The sequence below is a fragment of the Akebia trifoliata genome, chromosome 9 (genome assembly GCF_017979445.1).
Source record: "Akebia trifoliata isolate Shusen 1 chromosome 9, ASM1797944v1, whole genome shotgun sequence".
Classification (NCBI taxonomy): domain Eukaryota; kingdom Viridiplantae; phylum Streptophyta; class Magnoliopsida; order Ranunculales; family Lardizabalaceae; genus Akebia; species Akebia trifoliata.
In genome coordinates, this window is record NC_141383.1 from 22,282,406 (window position 1) to 22,305,538 (window position 23,133).

General features: G+C 35.9%; 3 protein-coding genes across 6 annotated transcripts; all 3 read left to right on the forward strand.

Moving 5' to 3' along the window:
- The first annotated feature begins 386 nt into the window (after positions 1 to 386).
- On the forward strand, positions 387 to 10,424 carry CLPB3 (casein lytic proteinase B3). The gene is made up of 10 exons (XM_086454460.1): positions 387 to 796; positions 1,373 to 1,591; positions 2,374 to 2,611; positions 3,431 to 3,626; positions 3,826 to 3,880; positions 6,204 to 6,354; positions 6,692 to 7,000; positions 7,593 to 7,858; positions 7,982 to 8,908; positions 9,817 to 10,424. Exons 1-10 carry the CDS (start codon positions 548 to 550, stop codon positions 10,147 to 10,149), a joined length of 2,943 nt encoding a protein of 980 aa, XP_086310586.1. The 5' UTR covers positions 387 to 547; the 3' UTR covers positions 10,150 to 10,424.
- Positions 10,425 to 12,108: 1,684 nt separating this feature from the next.
- On the forward strand, positions 12,109 to 17,282 carry LOC147394703 (uncharacterized). 2 transcript variants are annotated; one of them, XM_086454462.1, is made up of 5 exons: positions 12,109 to 13,075; positions 15,170 to 15,243; positions 15,341 to 15,420; positions 16,235 to 16,386; positions 17,028 to 17,282. In XM_086454462.1, the coding sequence occupies exons 1-5, from the start codon at positions 12,916 to 12,918 to the stop codon at positions 17,030 to 17,032; spliced, it is 471 nt and encodes a 156-aa protein (XP_086310588.1). In that variant the 5' UTR covers positions 12,109 to 12,915; the 3' UTR covers positions 17,033 to 17,282. The 2 variants fall into 2 exon arrangements, with proteins under 2 accessions (XP_086310588.1, XP_086310587.1); XM_086454461.1 differs by having other exon boundaries at positions 12,799 to 13,075; positions 17,015 to 17,282.
- A 1,641-nt stretch (positions 17,283 to 18,923) lies between these two features.
- On the forward strand, positions 18,924 to 22,520 carry LOC147394704 (Remorin family protein). 3 transcript variants are annotated; one of them, XM_086453075.1, is made up of 7 exons: positions 18,924 to 19,061; positions 19,812 to 19,894; positions 20,233 to 20,523; positions 20,603 to 20,653; positions 20,753 to 20,927; positions 22,073 to 22,154; positions 22,237 to 22,520. In XM_086453075.1, the coding sequence occupies exons 1-7, from the start codon at positions 19,012 to 19,014 to the stop codon at positions 22,429 to 22,431; spliced, it is 927 nt and encodes a 308-aa protein (XP_086309201.1). In that variant the 5' UTR covers positions 18,924 to 19,011; the 3' UTR covers positions 22,432 to 22,520. The 3 variants fall into 3 exon arrangements, with proteins under 3 accessions (XP_086309201.1, XP_086309199.1, XP_086309200.1); XM_086453073.1 differs by having other exon boundaries at positions 20,603 to 20,927; XM_086453074.1 differs by having other exon boundaries at positions 20,603 to 20,927; positions 22,240 to 22,520.
- The last annotated feature ends 613 nt before the right edge of the window (positions 22,521 to 23,133 follow it).

Sequence of the window (23,133 nt, forward strand, 5' to 3'; positions counted from 1 at the left end):
CATACCATTAAGATCCAATAAAAAACCGATTGGTACCAAATCGATCTGGATATCCGATCTAGTGACAGCCCCACAATAAAAGTATTTTAAATCATTTTTGATAATTTTCAAAAATTACAATTTTTATAATAACTTAAAATCAACCATAATATCGAGTTGCGATCCAGAACGGTGTTCCGTTCCTATATAACAGCATAAGATGTCTACGTGGCATTCTGCACAGAGTAAAAGCTTGATTTGAAGTTGTAGATGTTTGAAGTTCCAACCAAAACGTGCCACGTAGACGCCGTACCTTATTATACAAACAGGACATCGTTCTGGTGCGTAATACGCACATTCCGGAACGCTCTAGCTTCCTCTCTTCACTGTCTTCTTCCTCTAAGAACGTCCCAGAACAATTGGAACCTTTAGCTTTTTTAAATTAACACGCAAAGCCCTCACTTTTTCCTACAATTTATAGATAACACCCTCTCCTGAAACGAAGATACCCCCCTCCCCTCCCCAAGAAACCCTAGGAGAAACCAGATTGCGTTGCAGGAATTCGTTAATGGAGACAATCCACTCAGCTTTCCAGTCCAATCTTCCATCACTGTCGAAGAGTTGCAGCAGAAGAGCTTTGTTCGCTCAGTCTCAGTTTTCTCTGAGCTTAACTGTAAACCCTAGAACTCTAAGAACCTTACAATCTTCAAAAGCTTTGAAGAAGAGTGATTTGTTTCTTAAAAGAGGGGTTGAGAGGTTCGGGAAGAGTTCGTCGCGGTCATTTGTTGTTCGATGTGACACTTCGAGCAATGGAAGGGTAATTGTTACTTTATTTGTGTTTTTTTTTTTTTCGATTTTTAATGGATTTGAGTAAAATTTTTTTTTTGTTTTATTTAATTTTAAGTGAAGTGAAGTGAAGTTGAGAAAAGTTTGGAACTTGGATGAATTTTCATCCAAGTGTTCGTTATTGAATATTACAGAAAATTGTGTATTTTTTTTATGGATATTTGTGAAATTTGTATGCTTCTATGTGTCTGGGTTGCTTGATTTCTTTGTATTTAGTTAGTGAGGAAGAAGATTTGTAAGTATTTATGTGGAAAATTTAGGCATTTTTTCATGGCTGTGATTTGGTTCTCAATAAAGATAGATTTGGGTATGGTTGAATCTTGTTCATCATTGCTGGTAATCAGAAAATGGTGTAATTTTTTAGACTTCGGTGAAAATTTGCATTTTTGATCCAAATATGTTGTAATTTTTAGGCTCCGTTGAAAATTTGCATTTTTTGTTGCAAATGTTTCCTCTAAGAGGAAGATTTCTTATGTTCTTTGAACAACTATGTATCATGTATAACTCACTTGAACTTAGGATTGAACAACATTTTTTTAAATGGTAGATTACTCAACAAGAGTTTACGGAGATGGCTTGGCAAGCAATTGTTGCGTCGCCAGAAGTGGCAAAAGAGAACAAGCATCAGATTGTAGAGACAGAGCACTTGATGAAGGCTCTGTTGGAGCAGAAGAATGGGCTAGCACGGCGAATCTTTTCAAAGGTGGGGGTCGACAATACCCGCCTTCTAGAAGCTACTGACAAATTCATTCAACGGCAACCAAAGGTAACAAACCCATTATGTAGTTTTCTCTAGTTGTATTTCCATTTGTACACAGAAATCTCCTATTGTACTCTGTTAATAAAATGAATAATGAAAGGTCCGTCTTGTCCAAATTCCCAATTATGATATTTTCTCTCCCACTTCACATCACCTTGGAAGGCACTATTCTTATAGGGAGAAATGTGCTCACATATCGTTTTAATGGCTGACTACCAACATAATATTGTGGACATGAGGGAGGTTGGATCGACCATTTGATGGGTACCACTTAAGATAACATCGAACTTCTGTGCCATTCATTAATTAAGTGGACATTGGTGATTTGGTTTTATTGCACCATTAGTCTTGTGATAATTTTAGTAGAAATTCTATAGACAGATGGTAATTATCATGGTAGGTGCCAACTTATATATAATTGTTAAAGGCTCGAGGAGTATTAATCCCAGAATATAGGTTCAAATCCTTGCTTTGCATAGCAAAAAGAAAAAAAAAGAGAGATGGTAATGATCATCCAATCAGGCTATTTTTTGCATCAGAGATTGATTTTTAAGCAAAGAGTGGTTCACTTCTCTGCTTATGTGCCACATGCGCCGGAAAAGAGTTGGTAGATTATCATTACTTTCTGGCGTATGAGTAGTTAATTTTTTTATCAGTTAGTCTGATAAATTGGACCTACATTGTTCTTAAAATGCTTTTAATCTACATCTATGTGAAATCTCTGTCTTTCTTATATCTTTGATCTTGGTGCTTATATCCTCATATTCTCTTGTCCAATCACACCACAGGTTATAAGTGAATCATCTGGTTCTATGTTAGGACGGGATATGGAAGCTCTGATTCAGAGGTCTAGGGAGTACAAGAAAGAGTACGGTGATTCCTTCGTGTCGGTGGAGCATTTAGTACTTGGTTTTACACAAGATCAACGGTTCGGAAAGCAATTGTTTAAAGATTTCCAAATTTCTCTCAAGACCTTAAAGTCGGCCATAGAGTCCATAAGGGGACGCCAAAGAGTTATTGACCAAGGTGATAATGGCTTCCCTTCTTTCATTTCATATGTCTGATCATATCTCATTCCTTAATTCTATTTGGTTAAGATTAGATCAATTGCATGAGGAGAAGAATACTTGCATAAAGAAGGGAGGATAGGGAGAAGTCATCCTCCTTTCTATCTTCACGTGTTGCACATATGGGGGATTGATCCATAATTATGTGTATCTTAACCAAGAGGTTTTATTAGCCGTAAATCTGCATCTTCATATGAATATGTGATTATAACCATCTCTTCTATTTCCTCATTTTTCTTTTCACTTGGTCATTTGTTGAAGTTTTTAGAGTGTGCAAAGTTGCCGTAAGATTTGGTTCTTGAGTAGTCTTTGGTTTAGGGGAATCTCCTAGGTGGAACAATCAAAATTAGGCTTGGAAGTTAATTACACCTAATCAACGAAATTAGGCTTGGAAGTTGTAGTGCTTTGCATGTATTATAATACTGTATATGGTACTCTGGTACCAGAATAGGGAGGGCAAGTTCTCCCAATTATCTGGTGCTGATACAACTAGTCCTTTGTACTTGTAGCATACCTGCGTCGTTAAGAATACTCGCATCATTGTTCTTGGAATGAACCTAGGTTTTAATTCGTCTGTTTGGGGTGTTGGAACGGATGGATTATGCATTTATGCATAACAATTGTTATGAAGCCCACCTATGACGTTGTCTTGCTACTTAAATTTGTTGTGTAGATGCTCTGGTTGACTTGATGTTATATCATTAAGTACTTTTGCATGCATTCAAAACCTTTTATCTTAGCCTTGAAGCATCATATCTTTATTTTCTAATTCTAACAGACCCCGAGGGGAAGTATGAATCCCTAGAAAAATATGGGAAGGATTTGACAGCTATGGCACGAGAAGGAAAGCTTGATCCAGTTATAGGAAGAGATGATGAAATACGGAGATGCATACAGATCCTCTCTAGGAGAACAAAGAACAATCCTGTGTTAATTGGTGAGCCAGGAGTTGGAAAAACTGCGATTTCAGAAGGGTAAGTGCCTACAATATTTGTTGTTCTATTTTTTTTGGTGGATCCGAGCTTGAGGTTCAGGCTTGGTTTGTCAGTAAGAAGTTTAGACATAAAAGTCTTATTTATGGTGAGCTAGCTTGGCTCGCCTGGGCCCATGCACACATTCACAAGTGGTATTTTGTATATGCTAGATGTTTATTTCAACTTTACTTTCCAACAGGCTTGCCCAGAGAATAGTGCAAGGAGATGTACCTCAGGCTTTGATGAACCGCAAGGTGTGTATTTTATCAAGAGTTCTTAGTCATTAGTTTATTGCTAATATTTTCTTATGGTTGCCAGAAAGTTGTAACTCATGTGTTACTTTATTCACTTACCACTAGAGACTTTAAAAACTAACCAAGCTGACAACTTAAAAAAAATAAAATATTATTGTATCTTATTTTTGGTGATTAAATGTTAAGAAAAGGGTCTGCCTCTTTCTTGTAGATTTTTGGGTGTTGGGAATGAGTTAATCATATTTGTTTTGAAAAAAGCCTTTTCTTTTTTGCTGTCATTTCTTCATTTTCCAGCCTTTGAATTATTATGAAATGCTTGAAATTATTAGGCTGTCGTCCTGAGCACCAAAATTCTTGAATGGTGAATAATATGGGACTTCCGGTGATGCACATTGATGGAGGTGCTTGGCGGTAGGGAATTGGCACATAAGCTCTAAAAGCCATTTCCCCCAATGCTTGAGGCACCACAAGTCTTACATCTAACATGTTTTTCAAACTTGAGCAATTCCGAGTTGGATGCCTGAATCAACTTGAATCAGTGTAATCTGGATCGAGAACTCGTCTCTTCGTGTTCATAGATGCCAAAGTCTCTACAGCCCAAATCTCATTTTGGATTTGTTAAAATAATGAGGAAAGCAAATATTACAAATTTTAAATGTTTTGTATGCGATCCACTTTTTTTTGTTTTTGTTTTTTTTGGCTTGCCAATATTTTTAAATCCAATCCAAATTATCATCATCATTATCAAAGCCTTATCCAAAAAATTTGGGATTTGCTGAACGAATCCTGTCCCTCCGTTCAATTCTTTCAAAATCATTGCCTTCTTTCAATTGAAATATTTTCTTATCCACCCTCATCGTCTCAATCCACTTTCCTTTTTAGCTGTCTTCTTGGTTTTTTTATTATTTATTATAACTTTCAACTTGCATGTTCCTTCAGATTGGACGTGTAATCGGTGTTCGTTACACGACCAAACCATTTCTATTGGTTTATCACCTATTGGGGCTACTCTTACATTTTTACAAATGTGTTCATCTATTATTTTATCTTCTCTTGTGTTTGTACTCACCAATCTTAGCATCCTTGTTCCTTGTATCTGTTACACTTAATCTACTAACTTATTTCTTGATTGGACAATGTACCACTCCGTATAGCATAGCGTTTTTGTTACCTACTTATAAAACTTACTTTTAATTTGGCTGGTTGCTTTGGTCACATATCACTCCAGAGCACACTTTCACTTTTAACCATTCAGCTCTAATTCTATGGGCAACATCCTCCTCTCTTAATCCTTATAGACTCCAAGGTAAGGAAAATTGTAGCTTTAGGGTACTTAATGGTCATCTGATTTTACTGGACTTTATTTTCTAAAGATCCCCCACCCCACCCCACCCCACCCACACCCACACACAAAATAAAACAAAAAAAAAAAAAAAAAACAAAAAAAAAAAAAAAAAAAAAAAAAAAAAAGAAGAAAAAGCCTGCAGAGTTATGGTTTTTGTATGTACAAATAACATATACAAAGAGACTTATTCTTTAATATGATCAATTAATTTATCTATAACTACAACAAATAGGCACATGCATTGAAAGTTGATCCATGGTGTATACCAATTGTCATTGGGAACTGATTTGTCACCTTACCTTTTGTCCTTAAACTAGTCACAATTCTCGTACATGCCTTTAATCTTGCAAATATTTTCACTTGGGACTCCATAATACCCACAAAGTTGATTCTGTAGGTACTTTTTCATATACTTCCTTATAGAGATTCTTCTTCTTTTCTCTGATCTTCTTTTTCATTAATTTCTTTGAGGATTTTGTTTTTAGGTGGGGGCATGTGTGTCGTGATGGTATGTATTTGCCAGTGTTTTTGGTTGTAATCCTTCTTTCTTCTTTGTCTTCTTCTTCTTTTTTAATTATTTTTTTTCTGGATCGTCCTCTTCATCTTTTAGGTAGCCCCCCTTAAACCTCCATTTCTCTGTTTTTTGAGGAAATTTTACACATAAGAAAATAAATAAGTTAGACAGGTCCATACACAAACATTGAGGAGTTTTGCTTTGAAAAAGGGAAGTTGATTATTTATGAAATTGTAAAGTTCTATTGACCACTGAGTTGAACCTGTGAATTGACTTGCGGGTTTTTTACTGGATTCCAAGTTCTTGAATGTTTGGTAGCTTCTCTGCTTTGCACTGCTTTGATGTACTTTCTAATTTGATCTGGCAATTTCTAGTTTCTTGTGTTGGCACTTGGCAGGAGTGTTACAGTTGTTAATAGGAGTTGACCACTTTGAGTCTTGATCTGACATGGTTTACTTTTTCAGTTGATTTCCCTTGACATGGGTGCACTCATAGCTGGAGCGAAATTCCGGGGAGAATTTGAGGATAGACTGAAAGCTGTCCTTAAAGAAGTTACTGAATCAGAAGGACAGATAGTTCTTTTCATTGATGAGATCCACACAGTTGTTGGGGCCGGTATGTACTTAGCATGCTTAATTACTCATATGTTTCAGATGCTTGATGGGCAAAGATTCTTTGAAAGCTTTTTGAAGATTGTAATTCATTTTTGACATATAATAATTTGGAAATTAAAGTTTAGATCTACATAAGATGGTCCATTTTCAAGGATGTTATGCTCTTGATGCTGTTTAAGTTCATTGGTTTACGCCTTTGTCAACCACTTAATCTGAGTTTTGATTAGGTTGAGTTGACTCAGCTAATCTCCTTAGTTATCGCCTTCTTGGTTGAGTTCAAATTTACTTTAAACTATATAACTTAATAGGGATTGATACTCTCCGCTTTTATACTTCAGGTGCCACAAACGGTGCCATGGATGCCGGTAATCTGTTGAAACCTATGCTTGGTCGTGGAGAGTTACGATGTATTGGTGCAACGACTCTTGATGAATACCGTAAATATATTGAGAAAGATCCAGCCTTGGAGCGTCGTTTCCAGCAAGTTTATGTTGATCAACCATCGGTGGAAGATACAATCTCTATCTTGCGTGGACTTCGTGAAAGATATGAGCTGCATCATGGAGTCCGCATTTCTGACAGTGCCCTTGTGGACGCTGCAATTCTTTCAGATCGATATATCAGTGGACGTTTTTTGCCAGACAAAGGTAACCAAAGACTTTTTTTTCATGGCACAAGTATCTGAACTGGAACTCATGAGTCACATTTTATGGTTGCCGTTAGGGGTGTGACTTGGTCCAGTTCAAACTGAGAACCAAACCAAACCGATTGCTTTGGATTTTTTTGGTTCGATTGGGAACAAGTTGTGGTTCAGTTCTGGGTTGAGAAAATGGAGAACTGATCAATTTGGTTCGGTTCTCAGTTCAAGGCTTGTATAGAACCGAACCAATTCGAGAGCCAAACACTTGTTGACTTACTACTTTGTAGGAGTTAGAACTTAGATTAAAGACTTTTTTTTGGATAGATAGATGACAATTATATAAAATTTCATGTTCATTATTTATTTATTTTCATTAAAAATATGTTGCTTCCAAGGAGGTTTTATAAGCTATTGGCAACCCATAGAACCAAACCGACCTTAGTTCGGTTTGGTCGTATGGGAAATTGGTTTGGTTTTGGTTCTTATTTAATATTACTGACCTATGTCGGTTCGGTTCCGATTTGGCTGTAAACCAAACCCAACCAAACCGAACCAAGTTGCACCTCATGGAGTGCTAATGTTTTCCATGTCTCTTCCAGCAATTGACTTGGTAGATGAGGCAGCCGCAAAACTGAAAATGGAAATTACTTCAAAACCAACTGCACTGGATGAGATTAATCGTTCTGTACTGAAGATGGAGATGGAGCGACTCTCTCTTATGAATGACACAGACAAAGCTTCAAAAGATAGGCTGTATCGCCTTGAGGCTGAGCTTTCTCTCTTAAAGGAAAAGCAGAAGGAGTTGACCGAGCAGTGGGAGCACGAAAAATCTGTCATGACACGTATTCAGTCCATTAAAGAAGAGGTATTGTATCCGTTCCTTAATTCTTTCTTATTTCTCTTGAATTTATTCTGTAATAAATGCCTTCATCATCTTTTCCTTATTTGGAGAATTGAACCGTTTTGGACGCTCCTTTTTTTAATGCAGATTGATAGGGTAAATCTTGAGATCCAACAGGCGGAACGGGAATATGACCTTAATCGCGCAGCTGAGCTGAAATATGGAAGCCTCAACAGTTTGCAACGCCAGCTGGGAGGTGCAGAGAAGGAGTTGGACGAGTATCTGAAGTCTGGAAAATCCATGCTTAGAGAAGAAGTTACGGGAGATGATGTTGCTGAAATAGTTAGCAAATGGACGGGTATCCCTGTTTCCAAGCTGAAACAGTCTGAAAGAGAAAAGCTGTTACACTTGGAGGAAGAGTTGCATAAACGTGTTGTGGGTCAATACCCTGCAGTAAAAGCAGTAGCCGATGCCATCCAACGGTCACGAGCTGGTCTCTCTGATCCTCACCGTCCAATTGCTAGTTTCATGTTCATGGGTCCCACTGGAGTTGGCAAGACAGAACTTGCCAAGGCTCTTGCTTCGTATATGTTCAATACTGAAGAATCCCTTGTGCGGATTGACATGAGTGAGTACATGGAAAAGCATGCAGTCTCAAGATTGATTGGAGCCCCACCTGGTTATGTTGGGTACGAGGAAGGCGGGCAACTCACAGAGACGGTCCGCAGAAGGCCATATGCGGTTATCTTGTTTGATGAGATTGAAAAGGCTCATTCAGATGTGTTCAATGTGTTTCTTCAGATTCTAGATGATGGGAGGGTGACCGACTCACAGGGTCGCACTGTTAGCTTCACCAACACTGTCCTCATTATGACTTCAAATGTTGGGTCACAGTACATACTTAACACAGATGACGAGAACTTGTCGAAGGAATTAGCCTATGAGACCATTAAAAATAGGGTGATGGAGGCTGCAAGGTCAGTCTTTCGTCCCGAATTCATGAACCGAGTAGACGAGTATATAGTTTTCCAACCTCTGGATCGCAAGCAGATAAACAGTATTGTGAGGTTACAGGTAAGGTGCCCTTGCATTGATACTTCATTGCTTAGACCTTTTTTTTTAATGCATCCCATCTTAGATCCCCAGATGAATAAATCTGTGGAACATATTTGCAAGTCTTGTAGTTCAGTCAATGGGTCAACTCTTTAGCTTGGCCATAGTCCGAAGATCACGCTTATTTGATTGGTAACCATCTCATAAATCTCATTCTTGCCGGTAACAAAATGCCCATATTTATATGGGACTTTTAGCTACTCATCTTGTATGCCTCGCTGTATGTGTTGAATTGGTTGGCGTGGTATTAGCTACCAGAACGTGACGCAATCAGGTGACTATGTTGGATGTGTTGCAGTTTCAAGACTGAAATTGCAATGTGTAAGAATGTGTCTCATCGGATGGATATGATCATCCAGTTGGCCTAAATTATTTTATTTGGATTTACTTGACTAGGCCATTTTTTTCTGAGAAATTTCCTTGCAGGATAGTGTTTCCTGCATGGCTGACTCATGTGACACACTTTACATGTATTGGTGGTGCATTAAAGCTTGCAGGAGTTGATGTCTGGCACATGACACCTGCAGATGTGGAAACACTGACACATTACATAAGAAAGTGTGGACTTTATGAAGTCCTTTTGGGTTAACTTTTTTCTTCATAGAATATGTGGAAACTTTTTTACCTCATTGGAGTCGTTGCTTTCTTTTTGCAGATTTTTTTTTCTTCTTCGGGCCTTCAAATTTCATTGCATATTTATAAGTTCCTTCATTCCTTTCTCTGTGTTTGCTTATCTATGCTCAGTTTGGTTTTGGATATTCAAATTTCAGTAAATAGTTGAAAGCATTCAAAACCATTTTTTGACAAATTGTCCCTCAAAATTTTGTTCATCTCTTCAACTCACCTTATGCTTACGTCCTGCCTTGCAGTTGGAACGCGTACAAAAGAGGCTTGCAGACCGAAAGATGAAAATCAAGGTGACCGAAGCTGCAGTAGAGCTTTTAGGGAGTCTTGGGTATGACCCCAACTATGGGGCCAGACCGGTCAAGCGAGTAATCCAACAAAACGTTGAAAATGAGCTTGCCAAGGGTATCTTGAGAGGGGATTTCAAGGATGAGGACGCGATCTTAATAGACACAGAGGTCTCGGCGTTCTCTAATGGACAGCTTCCCCAACAAAAGCTAGTGTTCAAGAAACTAGATTCTGATTCGGGTTCACCAGCTGTGGAAGAAGATCAGAAAGCTTTCTCTCCGACTCTTTGATTTTGATAGTTATTTTCATCTCTTCTCCTCCTCTTATGAAGCGTATATAACTAAAGGTAGGTACACGGATCATACTTCTAAACTTTCTATATCTTATCCTTGTATATGATAATCTTGGCCTGCCTTGTACCAATGTTAAATCAGAGTTACTTTCTGATCTATATAAATGGCAAAAAGAATAAGTCGTCTAGACGGCTGGGTTGAAACATCATGTGTTCTTATTAGCCGAAGAAGAATGCTATTTACAAGGAATAAATGTATATGAATTTTGTTGAGTCGTGATTTTCTGACGTCCCCTGACATGGCATGGGTTAGAAATCTTTTTCCCTTGGGATACATAATTGTATATCTCATAAATGTGTAGTTGTGTATCCCAAGGAAAAGAATCTATGGTTCTTACACATGCCACGTCAGGGGATGTATATGCAGAGGAGGGTGTCAGAAAATTGTTGTTCTTTTGTTTTTGCAACCAATTTTGGTGGTGCAGGCCATGAGATGAGATGCATGTCAAGTTCTAATCTTCATTGGCGTTGGTCCTAAGTTCCTCTATTCCATTACTGTAAGAATGTGTTTCATCGGATGGGTATGTCTTTAACTTGTAAAATAATTCATAATAAATGAATATATTTATTTATTATACAAGGTTTGTTCTATACAAGCCCCGAACCGTGAACTGAACCACATTGATCGGTTCTCTATTTTTTTAACTCACAACTGAATCGCAATTTGTTCCAAATCGAACAAACCAGTGCAAAACTTTTGATTTGATTTGGTTCTTGGTTTGAATTGGACAGACCAAGTTGCACTCTTAATTTACATATGAATTTGGGTGGTGGTAGCAAAAGTTGGTATGTTAATAGAATCTTTGTATTAATATTAGGGGGAAACATCACATATCAAGCACTTCAAATGTCCACATCACTATAGGTATGTTTGGTTTGGTTGAGCAGGAAAATGATTTTCCTTGGAAATAACAACTTTTATGTGTTTGTTTGATTGCATTTTTTTGGAATTCAAATATGCCGATGAGTCTTAAAACAATGCTAAAAACTAGATTTCTTTTTTATATTTTCCTACATGTAATCAAATGGTGGAAAACAAATTTCCATAGTACTCAATTAAGCAGAACCGTAAGCACTAGAAAAAAAAAAACTTTTCTCACTTGGAACAATTACAAGCTTGGACATTTCAATTCTTTTTAATATGTTTGTTAACACATTTGAAGTCTGAATGGAGGTGTTTCACCTTTAAAATTTAGACTTCAAAAGTCTTATTTTCGTTTATTTTGTTTCAGACTTCTGAACTAAAATTCAGAAGTTTTGATGAGTGATGGGAGATGTCGGATGAAATTTCTGAAGTTTGATTTCTATACTTCGAAAGTGTTACCAAACATAACTTAATTCATAATGGAAAATACATATGAAAAGAAATTAACTTTTAACTGGAATCTCACCAACATGGTGGTGATCACGACTGAGGATACACACCTCAACCATGGTCTTTTGTAAAAGACTAATAAAATGACTAAAATGCCCCACCTTCAACTTATAGGCAAGAATCTTTAATTTTTCTGCCTGGAGTCAAATTTTTTGGGCAGTTCTTCCTAGGGCAAGGCCCGGACTAACTTGACTCCAGGATGGGATTGGTTTTGGGCCCAACAGTTCTTGATTTCCCTCACATTCCATCTTCTACTCTTGATTTTATCAGACAGTCATTTTGGGTAAAAAAAATTAAGTCATGATAATATGACGCCCCCCTCTGACACATGCTCCCATCATAGAACCGTAGATTATTTGCCTCGGGATACACAAGAAAATATTTATGATTATGCGTATCTCATGGCAAATGATCTTCGATTATGTGATGGGAGCGTAAGGGGCGGTGTGTGTAGGGGGGAGCTCAGAAAATCATTACACAAAAAAATCATCTTCACATTCATCTCAAAGAGGTTTTTTTTTTCTTGACAAGCATGGTAGTTAGTAATTAGTGAGTGAAGGTGGGTTTTTGACTCACTTTACCAACTTAAATAATTAATCAAATTAAACCAAACTCAAAGGTTGAAAGCCTTGAAGCTAAGAGGGTGTAGATGGGGGTATTTCAATCATTTTATATTAGTCTCTCACAAAGACCATGGTCAAGAGCTCTGTTACAAGTTTGAAAATATAATATAAGGGACATCTCAAGACATCAACCTTATTATTCAATCCAGGCCGTTAAATTGGTGGACCCAAAATTTGACTAAACTGGTTGATAATCTTCTAAGAAAAATCAAACTTGCGTGGAGCATGGTTTTTAAACTCGTCCAAAATCGGGATGTATCTCCAGAGTTAACTCATTATCAGAGCTGAATGAGACCAACTCACAAAATATTTTGAGATGACTGTGTAACGTGAGATAAGCGAGTTGTCTTGGATGATATTTTTTAATATCTCAGGCAATACAAACGAGACAGCGCAGAAAATGATTAATTCACGAGTTAAAAGGGACGTATCAAACGAGATTTTCCAAATCTCGTTTGAATTAATCGAGATAAACGAGTTAAAACCTCAATCCTCTATTCTTTCACCCTCAAATTGATTTTTTTTAAATTATATATTTTTTTAGGTTCATTTTTTAATAGGCATCATTTCTGAAAATTTTTAGAATTTTTCAGATTTTTTAAATGGTTAAAAACCATTGTCTCAATGTCCAACGAGACAACTCGAACGAGAGTCAACTCGGTATCGCAACTGAACGAGACGAGACGCGATACCGAGTTTAAAAACCATGGTGTGGAGTCCTTTGCAAGCATTGGAGTTAAAAGGAGAAGTAAAGATGGGCAAGGTGATGGAAGGGATAGCGTCAATAGCTTTGCTTCCATGTGGGTCCATATCAGGCCATTTCATCCAACTCCCTGATTCTGTCTGTTATGGCCTTCAAGGCAGTGGTATGTACCATCTACACTTCAGTTCTAAACCCTATTATTTCTTTATCTGTTTTGAGTTCATATCTTGTTTCAATCATTATTAATTGTTGATTTCTCCAAGATTTCCAAATGGGTTTTCTCTCAATCTCAAAACCCTTTAACATTTTTTTATTTATTTTTACATGTGGAGTTGGTTGATTATGGATTTATGGGTGTTAGAAAAAATTGTTACTGCAAGTTAGTTAAAATGAGCTATGGGCTTAGACCCATAGCTCAGTTGGTTTGACACATTGCAAAGAAACTTTGAGGTCGTGAGTTCAAGTCCAGCATATCCATCCAAAAAAAAAAAAAATGAATTAGTGTTGTTTTTTTTTCCTTTGTGTACCACATTGGGTTTTACTTGTTATATTAACTTTGACAAGGATGCCTTATTTTCTTGTTGGGGTTTGGCAATCTGTATGGGTTTAATTGTTTGCTAATGGGTTTGTCTTCCTTTTGGAGGATTCTGTTTGATTTCCAAATGGGTTTTCTCTCAAAACCCCATAATTTTTTTTTACATGTAGGGTTGGTTTGATTTATGGGTATTAGAAAAAAAATTGCTACTACAAGTTAGTTAAAATGAAACTAGTGTTGTTTTTCATTTGTGTAACCACATTGGTTTTACTTGTTATATTATACTTTGACAAGGAGGCCTTATTTCTGTTGTTGGGGTTTGGAAATATGTTTGGGTTTAATTGTTTGCAAATGGGGTTGTTTTCCTTTTGGAGGATTCTGTTTGATTTCCAAATGGGTTTTCTATCAAAACCCCATAATTTTTTTTACATGTAGGGTTGGTTTGATTATGGGTATTAGAAAAGAATTGTTACCGTAACTTAGTTAAAATGAAACTAGTGTTGTTTTTCATTTGTGTAACCACATTGGGGTTTACTTGTTCTGCAGAAACTGAACTTGAACAATCTTGTTGAGAACTTAATGCAATCTTTTCTGTTCATACGATCCAAAGTTCAATCTTGAAAAATAAAATAACCGTTGCTTTCTACTAATTTTTTTTATGAGTAAATGCAATTGTATTAATGACGGTCGAGATGACCACAAAAACAACACAAGTTGATCACTAAACAAAACTAAGATTTTTTACTAGGTCTTTCTTTACATTAGTAGGATCAATTTTTTTTTTTTTTTTTTTTCATTTGTGGTTCCAATTTTCAATAACTTGAACAATTTTTGTTGTTGTATTTTTTGCTTTGGTAAGTGTGAAGGCAGGGTTTTAATCCCCCGTCTGTGGTATTACCACACATAGACTTACACCTCACTAAGGTGGCACCTTCAACTTGAACAATTTTACGGACAATCGCATGTGATCTTTTCATATCATTGCAGTTTTGTTTTGTCTTCTTGTATTAATTTATTTATATTTTGGTTAGATTCATAGTCCGTGTTTGGTTTGCTTATTTGGGTATGTGCTTTCCTTGAAGTTATTACTTCATCACTTCCTTTCTCTTGGGTCTTGTGTATTCTTTCTGACATGGATGCTTGAGATGGGGTTATTTCGATGTTCCTTATGGCCGGTAATCTAGTTTGTAGGATTTGAAACATTATAGATTTTATCCGTAGACATCATGCATGAAAACAAATGATCTCCCGTGAAGTTTGTGGAAGGCTCATCAAACTTAAAGAATCTTGGAGTTTGGGCTTGTCTCCACCTTCTATATAATTGGAGTTTGAAATTCAAACCATGTTATTTTTAGAACACAGCGAAACCTTATTGACTTGCCTAGTTCTAAGTTTATCGCTATCAGCTAGTTTATGAACATTTCTTGATCTGAATTCTATATTAAAACTTATAATACTTGACACTCATTCTCAATGGTTTCTTAGAAACCAACCATTGTATCCGAAGGTACGAAGTGCCAGAAATTTAGTTACTTTAAAGAGATGGAACTGTGGATTGTTGGAATAAAAAATAATGTTTTTTTTTTCTTCTTATTCTCGACTTCAGTATATCTCAAGTATAAGCATAAGAAAATGAAATTATATTTAATGGAAATCATTGGCTTTCTAAAAAAAGTTTTGGAATATTAAAACATTATTTGTTTTTCTTTTTTGTGATGAAAGAGTTGGAGTGCGAGAGGGAATGTAGCAGAGGAGAGGATTACCGCTTAATTAAGCTCACAATCATCGATTACTCTGTGAGATAATTCGCCTCTTTTCTTTTCTCTACTTGGCAAATTTCACTCGGTGTGTGTGTCCACTTCTTGCTTAACTAAAATAACTGGCCTGTTGCAGAGGAAGAGAGAACGAGTTGTCGTTGTAGAGTGTAGAGGGCATGACGCGGCTAGGTTCCAAAATGTTGACCATGCTCATGGGTATATTTTTAATGGCTAAACACATTCATTAGGAGTTTGATTTTTGTTTTTGTTTTTGTTGTACTTCTATTTGATTCTTATTTATAATTAATATCCTATGAACTTATGATTTTGTGATCTCTTTCATTAGCTAATCCTACCATACTGCTTGTAAAAATAGGTGAATTGTTTTTATACCAAATGAATTGAAATTGTTGCTCCGTTTTCTAATTAATCCATAGAGGCTTTAATTCATAAATATCCTTGTTTTACAACTTTGTTCTCTGATTATTATTTAATGTTCTTTGGATGCTATCTTAACCTCCTTTTTTTATTCGAGAGCTGCTAGTGACACCCCGACTATTACTTATTACACCTTAATTTCTTAAATTATTTATCACAACCCAATTAAAAATTAAAACACACTCTTCAAACATTACAAATGTTTGTCTCAAATTATAATCTCAACATTACAAAACAATATAACACTCGTTTAAACAATTTTAATAGCTCTTTACGATTATGATTAGGCTCATATAAAATCCTAAACCCAAAAAATACAAATCTAACCCCCCCCCCCCCCACACACACACACCCCCCACAAAAAAAGAAACAAAAAAGAGAGAGAGAGCTTCTATTGGCACTCCAACTTTTTCTTATTCTCAACTTTTCACTTATTTTCTTTATTTTTAAATGGGGTGTAATAAGGAAAAGTTGGGTGCCAATGTCATTTTTTTTCTTCTAATTTTTGGGAGTCAATACCAAACAATTAGCCTTGAGACTTTGAAAAAATTACATAGAAATTGGAATTCTAAATCTTTCCCATTATAAACAGTTGGGAGATGGATGTTGTGGGTATGGTTGAAGAGGAGCATGGGAAACACAAGATTTCAGTTTCATTTGAGTGTGAGACATTGAAGGCCGAGAAAGCAGCAGAAGATCATATCAGGCAGTTCATGCCCAATGTAACCGGACAAGATGCTGTCGGTAAGTTGTTCATGTTTCTACTTATTTTGTATCATATTTTTTCTTTCGGGCGAATAAAATGTGGACCAAAGTATTGGCTTCTCCATATCATGCATTGGCAGTAGCCCAAAATTTACTCCATTTTGATATTTTTAATCAGATTGGATGGTTAGGATTCTGTTCATGTATGGAAATTATACCCACAAATCCTAGAGAGGATCTTTAGTATTGGAGAAAAAAATACGAGATAATATGGCAAATTGATGGTTAGTTTTTTACTTGTAAAAAGAAATTAATCTGAAGCCCGAGAAATATCATCGTTATTATTTTGATATTGCCCAAAGAGAACAAGGTCTGTTTATAGTAATCCAAAGCGGTGCACTTCATATATTGACATGGGTATTACATCCATGGTTTTAAATCTCGTCCGAATTGTCTCGGTATCGTCCACCAACGAGACGAGTTGACAAATCGTCTCAAAGACATGGTTTGTTCCAATTCTAAGGCATTTTTTTTTAAATCTCGTCTGAGACAACTTGGTCTCATTCATGTACGAGACTGGACGTCAAAATGAGTTTTAAAATCATGATTACATCACTTCACACAAATTTTTTTTTAAATCTATTACTTACAAGAGGTTTAATTTCAGTTAACATTGGTAGGATGAGAATGGAGGGCTTGGATTTTGAAGTAGAGGAAAAACTTGAAGAGGAGAATGATCCATGACATCAAGACAAATGTTGCCCTTCTGTTAATTTTTTGATTTTTTTTTGTTACACTTGGAGTCTCAAGCTTATTATACTCTTAAGCTTGCTGTGTAAATTACATGTATTGTAACAGAGAAAATAGTTAATAGATCTACTGTGTGTTTTGTTGGAAGAAAAGCAATTAAAAGGCTTGGCATTTTTGTTGGGTAATTTTCACAAACCCATCGGGTTTTGTTGTATTTTTGAGAGAGAGAGAGAGTTGCTATTGCCACACCAACTGTGTAATTCTTTGGTGATTTATATAGGTATTGGTGTGGCATTAGTAAAAGTTGGTGTCGCAATAGTAGCTCTCTTTTGATATACTGTCCTTGGTTTTTTCAAATTGATGAGATGCCCCTTGACCATGGTCTTCAATGAGATTAATGACTAATGAAAAATGTCTGTAACACTTCTTTTAACTTCTAAAAAATCCTTAATGGGTTAATGCTTCTCCAAACAATCTTTGATATTTTTTCAAAAAAAAAAGAAAAAGAAAGAAACCACAGGTGAATCACGTCGAGTTGAGATTTTGAGCAAGGATTGACTAATGAAAGAATTTTTTTGGGAAAAAAATAGATCAAAGGTTTGAAAAGCAAGGTTCATCTTATGTAATATCGTTCTCTCTTCCAAATTGTCAGTCGTGCTCGTTTTGATTGCAAATAATGTGGCACTTAAAGGGCATGACCTACTGTTAAAACCTAAATTATTTACTTACCAACACAAACCATATACGAACGCAACGATGAGAAATGTCCCAAATGTAACTTCTTCATAACTAGTAAAATCGTACTTAAGCTTGATTTTTGTTTTTTTTTTTTTTTTAAATATTACTCATTCCCTCAAAGAGAATATTATTTATTTATTTTTTTCATTTTAAGCTTTGCAAAAGAAATTTTTTGAAGCCTAATTATACTAGACCTAGACGATGAGTTAGGCTCAATGTAAAAAGTGTAAGGATTTTCTAACGTCCCCATCATAGAACCGTAGATCAGTTTCCTCGGGATACGCATAACGATTAATCTTTTTTTTTTTTTTTTTCTTCTTGTGTATCCAGAGGCAAATGATCTACAGTTCTGTAATGAGGGCATGTGTTAGAGGGGGGGGGGGGGGGCGTCGTATAATCACGACTCATGTACTAAACACAACATGCCACATACAAGGGCCGCAATATGTACCTAGACTCATGGTGCATGACTGCCCTTGGGTTACGACTCATAAGACATGTAAATGACACTGTACAAGATCAAACGACGTTTGGGATTCATATTTTCCTCAAAACCTTAGTAGAACAAACTAAGAATGAATATATGAAAAGGTTAGTGACAAAAAACACATTCATATGTACCTAGACTCATGGTGCATGACTGCCCTTGGGTTACGACTCATAAGACATGTAAATGACACTGTACAAGATCAAACGACGTTTGGGATTCATATTTTCCTCAAAACCTTAGTAGAACAAACTAAGAATGAATATATGAAAAGGTTAGTGACAAAAAACACATTCATATTCTCAACTTTTCACACCATTACAAAAAGGAAAAAAATATATATATAAGAAAAGAGAATATTTGTAGCCTCAAATGATCTTACTTTGATAAAAAGAAAAAGAAACAAAGAAGAAAGAACATAAACAACTTGAAACCTAGGCATCAATTGAAAAACCCAAAAAAAAGGAATCACTTTCCTTGATTGACTATTCTTCAGATTCAAAACCAAAGCTTGCATGCAAAGCATATCTAACTTTGCTTGCCAACCTCTCAAGTTCACTTTGTTTACAACAAAACAAACTAAACATACTTTTTAACTCTTCTTCAAATAAACAACCCTCCCAATGGCCTCAACCCATCTTTCAGAAACTTCAGACAACTCGCAAGATCGATCATATTAGTCTTAAAGAATGGAAAATCTGATTAGACAAACGAGGTACTCTTCGTCTGCAGGTAACAGGTATTGAAATTATTCTCTTATAGATATTTATTTAGCAGAATGAACACTTAATTAACTGAGAACTTGGCTTTAGATGGACTTAAAACAGAAGAATAAGATTCATTCAATGGATCTGGAATTTATGAAACAAGACTTAATATGTTGATATTTGCAGTTTTATTTTTTAAATACTAAATGGTAGGGAAAATTTCAGCTCATCCCTACCAGTTATTGGTAACCTTCAAAATATTTAATTATTTTACCAAGAATATATATACATATGGGAAGCGGTTGGAGGCCCTAAAGAGAGCCAAACATTTTTCAAAATAGGGGTTGGAAGTTTCATAATGCACTATTTTTTTTGAGGATAATCTCTATGGTGAAGAGATCATCCTTATCAAAAATCAGCTCATTCCGAAACTTCTAACCCTATTTTATAAGTTGAAGAATTGTGGACTGTCCGAGCCCATTCAGAAACTTCTAACCTATACATTGAAAAAATGTTTGGCTCTCTTTAGGGCCTCTGAAGGCCATCCTATATATATATGGGTAGAGCTTGGCAAACAATCTTAGGGGGACAATGTTGGGAGACATTGTCTCTCAATATTGTACCCTTAAGATTTGTCTGCCAAACCCTCCCCTATGTATATATTTCAACATGAATCTGCATTGTTACGGTGATTTTCCTTTTAAATGTGCATGATGATATGTTATATGTTTATGCAGCTTAGCTTATCTTTCAATTGAGAACACTAACAATTGCTTTGTTAGGGTGAGATTTTCTGGTCTTACACAGGATACCCAAGAAGGACAAAACAGGTTACCACCACAAAAAGCACAACCTTTCAAAGGAGGTAGGCTTTTTATTAATATGTTTTCAGATTTGCCTCTTATCCCCCTTCCCTAAAAAAAAAAATTGTTTCTTGTTTTGACATTGACATCTCGTCTTGTCCATGAACGAGACCAAGTCGTCTCATTCAACAAAAAGATAATGGACTGACTTTTGAGAAACACATCAGGTTTGAGATGACTTGTCTATCCGTCTCATTGGTGGACGATACCAAGACAAATCGGACGAGATTTAAAACAATGCTCTTAACAACTTTTAACTGAAACCCATAATCCATGATCCGAGACACATAAATGAAGCAAAGGAAACAAAATATCAGTCATTACTTGTGGTTTTTTGTAGGAAGACAGACACAAAACTGGTTCCGAAGGCAATTTTCTAGTCAAATGGATCAGGAAAATGATTCAAGCGATAGTGACGAGTTTGCAACAGTGATTGCAGCGGCTGCATTTGCCATCAACTCTCTTGAAGAAGAAGGATTGCAGGATCGGAAAAAGATGAATGAGGGATTAGAAACTTCCCTAACCAAGAGCAAGATCAGAAATGAAGATAGCACGGTTGGATTGCCAGAGACCGGTCGACTTTCTAGATGGTTTTCTCGCAACGACGCAAACGAATATGAGCAATCTAAGGGTAATTTTCTACCCAACATATAAGTTTTTTTAACAAGCGTTACTTTCTAGGGAACAAAATGAGTGATGGCTTGTACCAGGTGAAGCTTCCATGAAAAAATCGGATGTGGCAGAGCAGAGAATGCTTGAAGGTATGAATGGTGATAGAAAAATGCCAGAAAACACTGTTGGTAGAGTCCCGACTACCAAAAAGACTCTAAGCTTTGCTGATGAGAAGTTGAATGGCACAGCTCGCTTGGATGGTATGAAACTTGGACCTACGGGCGATGCAAGATCCACTACACTCTCAAGAGTTGGGAGTCAAAAGCAGAAGGGGAACTCAACAGCAACTCGAGACGCAGATGCAGAAGCAAAAGCAAAAGCAGAAGGTTGGGAGAAAGCTGAGATGGCAAGGATAAAGAAACGGTAATTACATCATTCATGCAGTCTATTAAAAACTCGATATCACGTAATTTAAAAGCTAAGCATCTCGCTTTGGCAAGTCAAAGGGGCAAACTCAATTTCTTTACAATCGAACAAGAGAAACTGAGAAGGGCTCAAGTATTGAAATTCGAAAATTCAAGAAATCATGGTTATGACGTACACATAGTATTAAATTTCAACATATTTCCACAAAATATACCGAAATATTTCCAATTCCACAAGTTCTGACATGAAATTTAACCGACGGTTTCTTTTTGAATATATTTCAGTGGAAATCACCATTCCTCTCATTGAATATTTGATGAATAATGAGTTTCAATGGAAATTATCAAATTTTAGGTATAAAAATGCAACATTTCGGAGGAAATATTTTGATGAATAGTAAACTTCGATCGAAATATTCCTTTTTGAAAAAACTTATAATTGCTTTTATAAAGAACTTGTATATTACACATGGTATTTACTAATAAAATGCATATAACATTCATCCATTAGTACAAATGAAATATAATTAGTTAGTTATCTGTTTTATCTTATTTTAATGTATTTTAAAAGTATATTAGTATGTATATAAGCATGCATACAATCAACCATGTTTTAATTAGTTAGATACATTAGCAACTTATTATACTTATTCAAAAAATAAAAAAATATAATAACACATGAATGTAATACTTAATAGTTTTTTCATCAGTGTTTTACATATTAAGTTGTACGTAGATAAAACAACATTATTACTCTCATTTCCATGTAAAATGTTATTATTTTTCACTGTCAAACTCTTCATACTTGCACGTATGTGTAGCAAAATGTTATTGATCTTCAGTTTCACACTCCATATGGTTGTTTATTGTATTTTAATGACTTAAGTAGTGTGTTTTAATGCCTATTTTATCATTTCTTACATGGTCAATGAAAATTTATTCAATATTTCTATCATTTCCAAAAATCGTATTAATTTCCACATTGATCGAAATATTTCCATTTCCAGAATAAACCGAAATAGACACCGAAATTGAAATTTAATACCTAACACTTCCTACGACTTAAAAAACTTGCTCAGACATCTATAATATAAAAGGAGCTAGAATTGGGTCTCTTATTCAACTAACAAGCGGAAGTTTCAGGTATGACAAGATGAATACCACTATCCTTTCATGGGAGAATGAGAAGAAGACAAAAGCTCAACGTCGACTGGATAGAATAGAGGTTTTGCTTTACTTACATTTTGAACTTAATAAAAATTGTGGATGCATGGCTATTAGAAACTGATAGGCTTACTCTTTTACAGCAGGGTCAAGTGGCGAAGAGAAGGGAAAGGAACTTGCAACATTACCGCATTGAGATATCGCAAATTGATCAAATTGCAGCCGAAGCGAGAGCATCTGCAGAGGAGAAAAGAAGAAAGGAGGAGTTCAAAGCAAAAGAAAAGGTGAAGAAGATCAGGTCAACAGGGAAGGTTCCAACCACGTGTTTCTGCTTCTGAATATCGCCAACAACAATTACTAACATAGCTTCATGAAAGGTTCTGTAATATTTGTAAGTCTAGATATAAATAATTCTTTTACCTGGCAACTCAAATCGCAGAAAGGAACTTGTGCTTTAAAAGCAAAAGAAAAGCATCTGGACACAGCTTGGTCTTCTAAATTTAAGTGAAACCATCTATAAGGGAAATAAAACAAATACCCATTTATGTAACAGAACTGATTAATCACAAACAAGAAGAAATACAGCACATCGCATAAGGTGTACACCTAAGTCAAAACTCTAAAGGTATTGTGTCCCCCCCCCCCCTCATTGAGTAAGATGAGTTTTTGGAGGAAAATAGTCTCTCCTTAAAGCGAGCCTCACCCTGTGGTGAGCCTCAAGCATTAAGCTTCCAACACATTTGAAAAATCGGGTCACACAATATATATATATAGTATCATGGTTCATAGGAAGCAGGGTATGGGTATGCGATCATGGAACAAAAGGTCAATTGTAAGTAACTATCCTGTTTAGTAACCTGAGGTTTCTACCTTCCATTAGGGGTCTTGGAAAAGCTGGAAAGATATCCAGGAGAGCCCGGAAAGCTCTATAAAATTTAGTATAACATTCGGTGCCATAGTCATTGTACAATTTATATATGTATATAATAGGAATGTTCTGAAATTGGTCTAGAAGAGTCGTGAAGGGTTCTCAGGAAGAT